The sequence below is a fragment of the Salvelinus sp. IW2-2015 genome, linkage group LG13 (assembly GCF_002910315.2).
Source record: "Salvelinus sp. IW2-2015 linkage group LG13, ASM291031v2, whole genome shotgun sequence".
Taxonomy (NCBI): Eukaryota; Metazoa; Chordata; class Actinopteri; order Salmoniformes; family Salmonidae; genus Salvelinus; species Salvelinus sp. IW2-2015.
In genome coordinates this window covers 2,552,161-2,559,801 of record NC_036853.1, presented here as the reverse complement: position 1 = coordinate 2,559,801, position 7,641 = coordinate 2,552,161, and the positions used below count along the sequence as shown (strand labels likewise).

Genomic DNA, 7,641 nt, shown 5'->3' with positions numbered 1-7,641 from the left:
ACCCATTAATACAACACCTCTCAATACCTTCCTACCTCTAACCTCCTCACCCATTAATACAACACCTCTCAATACCTTTCTACCTCTACCTCTAACTTCCTCACTACTGTCTCATCTGGAAGAAAACAACACCTTAATCATAGACATACTGCATCACTGTATTGTGTAATAGGCAGTTCCCTTCTTTTCTATTCTATTTTTTTTTCTTTTTTTTTTCTTCTCTCAAATGTAGTTTTCTTCCCTTGCATGCCATCTGCTGTTTTCGCTAGTTCAGATGTTGGCACTTCCGCCCCCAGAAGTAAATTGAGTTAACTAGCTAGTGCAAACAAGATTTGACGATCCTTCTCCTAAACTCAATTGTACCTTTAATTCTTACCTTTGATGCCATAGTCCCTTTTGGAAATAACAGGTGCAAACCTTTCCCAAGTACGATAGACTTAGTTCATCTGGCTCCTGGATGGCTCCTAGTTGGCTCCTGGATGGCCCCTGGATGCCTCCTGGAAGGCTCCTGGATTGCTCCTAGTTGGCTCCTGGATGGCTCCTGTATGGCTCCTGATGGCCCCTGGTTGGCTTCCGGATGGCTCCTAGATGGCCCCTGATGGCTCCTGGATGGCCCTTGGTCCTGTATTCACAAAGCGTTTCATGCCTCAGTCAGAATAGGGACAACAGGAGCCATACTGTGCAGGTGTGGATATTTATTTTCACATCTTTCCAGCAGGTTCCAGCAACTGTGGTGGATGCGTAACCAGGCCAGCATGGTACAGCTCGGCTCGGCTCAGTTTGGCCCTRTAGTGAATCAGATYAGGGATGCTGATCCAGGATCAGGTCCCCCCTGTCCATATAATACTATTAATTATGATCTAAAAGGCTAAACTGATCCTAGCCAACACTGAGATGCTTTGTGAATATAGGCCCTGGTCTTCTCTTCTGGGACAGGGACTGTGTGAAGTCTTATACGCTGACATGTCTTTTGTCTATTATGTGAGTGACTCAGAGGGAGCTGGCTTTGATATCTGCCTCTTTTGTCACATAATCAGACTTTATTAGGTGTTTTGTATTGGGTGACAAACAGAGAACAAGAAGCCCACACAGCACCCAATCCAAGTATTCTTTTTATCAACATAAAAACACATTATTCATAAACAATCTTTGCCGAGGTCATTTTGAAACCATCTGAATGGTGATCATAGAAAGCTTAGCCGTGATGGCTGTAGTGTTCCACTGGGCTCCCACTCACACTAATTATCCCCACTAGAAATGGTTTGTTTGCTTCAGTGTTTTCTGGCTCAGAATGCATTAACACTATGAGTGATCAACTGTTTATCGATCCATTAACCTGGTATATTGTAAAACACGGCCTGCTGTCCTCTGTTATTGTTGGTCTATTTTCTAAAAACATCTTATGATCAAGCTGGCCATTGCCACTCACATTAAAACTGTTTAAAATATGACTGGAACAGTTTTCCTCCAAAAGATGAGTTTTATTTGGAATAAATAGTCATAAATGCACGGTCTTAAAATAGGCATAGTTAAAATGGCTAAAAACAAGGATAAAAGTGAAGAGGTGGTATAACATTTGCAAACAGTGATAGACATGTGGCTCTCCCACACCTTTATCCACCACATAATCAGCAAGCCAAAGTGGTAGGAGGGCTGTCAATTAAAACCAATAATAACAAATGCCTGTCCAAAAACATATGAAACACAAAATACAAAGTTCAAATAGACTGTTCGGGTTGAAACGGTAGGAAAGATATCAGCTACGGCTTGAATATGAATAATGAAATATTTGGTACCTGGTATACTACAGAATATCAACAAACATTCACAAATACATTTAAATACAGGGAAATGTCTTTGTGTTTGAGAGGTAATGATCTCATCCTTATAGATCTCAATCCAAAAGTTAGATTTTTAAAATAAAATAAAAAAATGTAAAAAGCCACCTGGATACTCCTTGGCTGAGGTAGCTACTGCGTACTAAAACCAAAGAAGAAGAACTTGTCCTACCTTAGGCATGAATCAAAACAACACAACATAGCCCTGTATAGTAGACAGCCTCTTGTACTCTTACTGGGGTGTAGACTTCTGATGTTAGCCTGTGTCTTTGTCGAATAGAGCAACAAGTAACATTTTTGAAAACATTTTTGAAAACAGCAACCATTAGGATACCAGGCTGTACTGAGGCTCTTGTGCTTAGTGCTGTATACGTTCTGATAAACACAATGGATGTACTGCAGCCTAGACCTGAGACGAGTGACAGAGAGTGTGCTGCCTACAGGACCTACAGAGGAGGCCTGCACGAATACATTGCCATTACATATCAAATGTGTACATATAGAATATGTACATATAGAATGTGAACAAATAGAATGTGTAGATGTAGAATGTGTACATATAGAATGTGCACATATAGAATATGTACATATAGAATGTGAGCATAGAGAATATGTACATATAGAATGTGTAGGTATAGAATGTGTAAATGTAGAATGTGTAGATGTAGAATGTGTACATATAGAACGTGAACATATAGCATATGTACATATAGCATGTGAACATATAGAATGTGTAAATATAGAATGTGTACATATAGAATGTGTACATATAGAATGTGAACATATAGAATGTGTTCGTAGATGGTGACCTCCAGCAAATATGAGACCACACGTGTGTTGTGGTGGTGTGTTGTTGTGTGATGTGTGATGGATGGACCTGTGTAGATGTGGTTGTGTGTGTAGTGTGTGATGTGTGGGATGTGTGTGTGTGGTGGTGTGTGGTGTGTGTGGAGAGGACGACAGCTATGTGATGTGTGTGATGTGTGTGTGATGTGTGTCGTTGTGCCTGTGTTCATGTGTGTGGTTGTGTGAGTGAGGAAAGCAGCCAAAGTGCGTGAAGCGGAATGCTGAACAGAGGGGATTGCCTGGCTTTGAGTCTTTTTCTCTCTCGGCTCCAGCTGTGCAAAGGTGGTTGAAATGCATTCAGTGACTGACTGCCATCTAGGCCCATGGCTGGGTCCTAGCCAGTGGCAACAAACACACAGCACACTTTCTCAAACAGGCATTACCATGCAATGGCAGGATTTGAGTGCCCTCTGTTTTGTTATCCAAAGCTGCAATGCGTTTTAAGTTCCACGATGGTCCTGATCTCATAGTGGGAATGTTTATGGCTAGCTGGAATGGCAGGCAATGAAGTGGTAGATTATTGGAAAGGGAATGATGGATTTTGGAATGGAAAATGTTGATGGCAGGGAGAAATGAGACAGGATGAAAAGTTAGGAGCGACAGCATATTGTGTGTGAAAGGGTTGCTTAAAGGCTCGACGGACGACTGTTAACAGCTATGCATTTTTCAGTTTACCATCGGTAACGTATGGTCAGTATCACGCCACAAACAAACACACACACACGTATCCAGAGCGATCGGTGTACAGTTCCGTTATACCCGCTGAAGAACTCACATACGATGATGTATAATTCTAGTTGCCCCCGGACGATATTTACAATCGACGTGATGTGTGGCACACACTCTTGATATACTAAATACATCTGATGGCTAATGGTACCACAGTTCCTATCATGGTCTTAACTCTATTTCTATTACCACATAACCTCTAATGATACACTATTTCTACCTCTCACCTTGGCCTTTCTCGAGTCCACGTCCCCAACCTATGGTGAGGGGGTGTCGGGTGAGGTGCGAGGAGGTGGGGTTGAGGGCGTGTGGAGAGTGGTTATCATTTTACTTCATTCTTATATGCAGATACTTCTATGAGCCCTCATCATACAATATTCCTCCAAAACCCTATACATGTGTGATAGGTTTTTTAGGTTTAACTTGTATGCTAGCCAATCTCTATTCTATATATTCCTCGTAGAGATATGTCTATCTCAGAGCTACACAGAACATTCTTCTCTAATGTTTCGCAATTCGTATTATAGTGCCTTCTCATATCTACACGATTCTATTAATCTGTTCCTAATCTCTGCTCTATGGCATCCGTCCTATCACTTTTATATGACGACCATCTTAGCTTCCAGCCTCACCTCTCTCTCATGTCCGAGTTCCATCATGTTGTGTCTTACAGTATGCCCAGCTAGCGGGTAAGATATATTTTTAGTCATCTCGTGTGATAGCAACACAATTTCATAATTTAGTCTTCTAGTACATGCATTCCGTATATGTTCACCAGATTACCTTTAGTAACTCTCAACACTTTTCTATTGTACATTTTCTATCACCTCTACATCAATATATCTCCCTCGCCCTAATAGTCTCTAGCCAATCTGACTCCTTGGTCGTCCCATGTGTGATGATAATGATCCCAATCCCGCGGTTATAAGTTGTGTGCTCTCGTCTCGTAATACTCTTCTCAATGACATATGATATGTCACATGATCTTACCTCATATAGTACAATTTCCGCCGGATTATCGTGTCATGAACATAATTACCATATCTTACTCATACCTCGTCATAAATTCCATGTATATCTCAACTTTACACCACTTCTCTACGATCATGTTACACATTTACTTATATGTATGCACATCATTTCATGCTACACACACATCTACCACATTTCTACATCTACAAATTCAATACACCACAAATTCTATAGTTGAACACTAAGTCCTAGTATGATTTCACATCTACATGATACACATCATATATTGTACACATCAGGCACTTTCTATTGTGTACAAGAATCTATATCCATCCGATATCACAAAATAAGCATATATGCATACATATCCCTTTGTAATCAGCGTTCTATAATGTAACATTTTCTTATCCTACAGATAAATCTACATTTTACAATTCGGTATACCCTATCCACCCATTCTATAGATGTTACCAATATTTAATCGATCACTGCTCAACACATTCGATGGGAACTATACTTTGCTACACTACTTTCTATATTTGCAACATTATTCCTTATATGTACAGCATCTCATTACATCTACACTTCATAATTTGTTCACACTTCTACTATCTGCCAAGATATCATATCTATAATGTACAACATTGAAATGTTAATGGCAAATTGTATTCGAGCAGGCCCTCCCATGGTGATTAGGTCTCAGTAAGGGGCAGCACTCTACTCTGTCCAACTCGTCTCAGAGGTCTTAAGGCTGCCAGTATCCAACGTGTATATCAATCAGACCGATAAATACCGACGCACTAAAGCACAAGAGCCCTCACGCTACAGCCTAGAAGGGATCCTAAACTGTTCTGTTTTATCAAAATATAGTTATTCAAAATGTTACTTGTTTGCTCCTATTCGAACCAAGAACAGAAGCTAACATCAGAGTCTTACACCCCAAGTAAGAGTACAGGAGCGCTGAGTCTTTAAGCTGATTTTACAGAGGCTATGTTGTGTTTAAGTTTGATTCTGAATGGCCTAAAGCGATTTAGGCAATTCTTTTTCTTTCGGTTTGAGTAGCAATGCCCAAAGTAGACCATACCTACGAGCCAAGAAGTACAGCACGCGTATCAGGCTCTGGCTCTCTCTACAAATATTATTTATTTTATTTTAAATCAACTTTTGAGGTTTGAGAAATCAATAATAAGGAATGAGAACAAATTAGGCTCTCAAGACACAAAGAACATTCCCTGTATTTAACAATGTATTTGGTGATGGTAGTTGAATTGATCTTGGATGGGATACCCAAACTGGGTTACCAAAAAATGAATATTCATTATTTGCTAATTAGCCGTGTGAAATCGTTTCCTACGTTTCACACGACACGTCTATATTGAACTTTGTTTATTGTTTTTCAGATTGTTTTTTGGACACGGCATCTTGTATTATTGGTTTTTATTGACAGCCCTGCCTACCACTTTCTGGCTTTGAATATTGATCGGAGTGGGATAAAGTGTGTGGGAGAGACCAATTTATTCAGCTTTTCAAATTCAATAATAGCCACCTCTTTTCCTTTATATCGGATTTTTAGCCTTTTAACTAGAATAGCCCTATTTCAAAGGAAAGAACCCGTGGCATTAGACTATTTGATTTCCAAAAAATAAAATTCATTCTTTTGGAGGAAAACTGTTCCAGTCATTATTTTAAACAGTTTTAACGTGAGTGGCAGATGGCACAGCCTTGCAAGTCATAAAGAGTTTTTAGAAAATAGACCATACAAATAAAACAGCAGGACAGGCAGCGCCGTGTTAACAATGAACCAGGTTTAAATGGATCGATAAACAGTTGGCACTCATAGTTAATGCTTCTGAGCCAGAAAACACTGAAGCAACAAAACCACTTTCTACGTGGGGATAATTAGTGTGAGTGGGACGCCCAGTGGAACACTACAGCCATCAACGGCTAAGCTGGTTTCTATGGATCACCATTCAGATGGTTTCAAAGACTGATCCCGGCAAAGATTGTTTATGGAATAAGTGTTTTTAGGTTTGACTAAAATCAAATACCTTGGATTGGGTGCTGTTCGGCGCTTCTTGTTCTTGTTTTCAACCCACATACAAAACACCTAATAAAGTCTGATTATGTTGACAAAAGATGGCAGATATCAAAGCAGGCTCCGCTGAGTCATCACATAATAGACAAAAGACATGTCAGCGCTATAAGACTCTCACACAGTCCTGTCCCAGAAGAGAAGACCAGGGCCTATATCACAAGAGCCATCGCTCAGTGTTGGCTAGTAGCGATCAGTTTTACCTTGTAGATCAATAATAAATAGTATTATATGGACAGGGGGACCTGATCTGGATCCAGCATCCCTCAATCTGATTCACTACAGGGCCAAAACTGAGCCCGGGCCGCGCTGTACCGTGCTGGCCTTGGTTACCGCATCCACACAGTTCTGAACCTGCACTGAAAGATGTGAAATAATATCCCACACACTGCCACAGTTGGCTTCCTGTTGTCCCTATTTGACTGACTGAGCATGAAACGCTTCTTGAATACAAGGACACAGGGCATCCAGGAGCCTCCAGGGGCCATCCTAGGAGCCATCCCGGAAGAGCCAACCAGGGGCCTCCAGGAGCCATACCACGGACGCCATCCAGGAGCCAACTAGGGAGCAAATCCGGAGCTTCGCCGAGGCCATCCAGGGGCCAGTGCCAGGAGCCAACTAGGATAGCCATCCGAGGAGCCAGATGAACTGAAGTCTACTCGTACTTGGGAAAGGTTTGCACCCTGTTATTCCAAAAGTAGTACTATGGCATGCAAGAGGTGAGAGGAATTAGTACAATTGAGTTTAGAGGAGAATGTGATCGTCAAGATGCGTTGTTTGCGCAGCTAGGGTAGGAGCTCAATTTACTTCTGGGGCGGAAGTGCCACATCTGAACGAGCGGAAACAGCCAGATTGGGGCATGCGAAGGGACAGGAAAAACTACAGTTGGACCACGAAGACAAAACACAAAAAAAAAAAAATAGAATGAACAGAAGGAACTGCCCATTACGCACAAAAGTAGGCGGGGCAGTGATGCAGTACTGTCTCATAATTACAGGTGTTGTTTCTTCCAGATGAGACAGGTTTATGAGGAAGTTAGATGGTAGAGGGTAGAAGGTATGGAGGCTGTGTACTTAACGTAGAAGTACTCGCGTATTCTAGAGGTGTTGACCTGCTGGCGAGTTAGAGGTACGGAAGGTACTTATTGAGATGGCTGTTTGTATT

At 41.2% G+C, this 7,641-nt stretch overlaps 1 protein-coding gene across 1 annotated transcript in view; it reads right to left on the bottom strand.

The window, feature by feature from the left end:
- The window catches only part of LOC111971178 (zona pellucida sperm-binding protein 3-like), an 8,439-nt gene extending 1,462 nt beyond the window's left edge, over nt 1-6,977 (bottom strand). The window contains exon 1 of the mRNA XM_070446337.1: nt 6,905-6,977. Within this exon, the coding sequence (XP_070302438.1) occupies nt 6,905-6,977 (73 nt within the window). The remainder of the gene's footprint in view (nt 1-6,904) is intronic.
- Between the last annotated feature and the right edge of the window lie 664 nt (nt 6,978-7,641).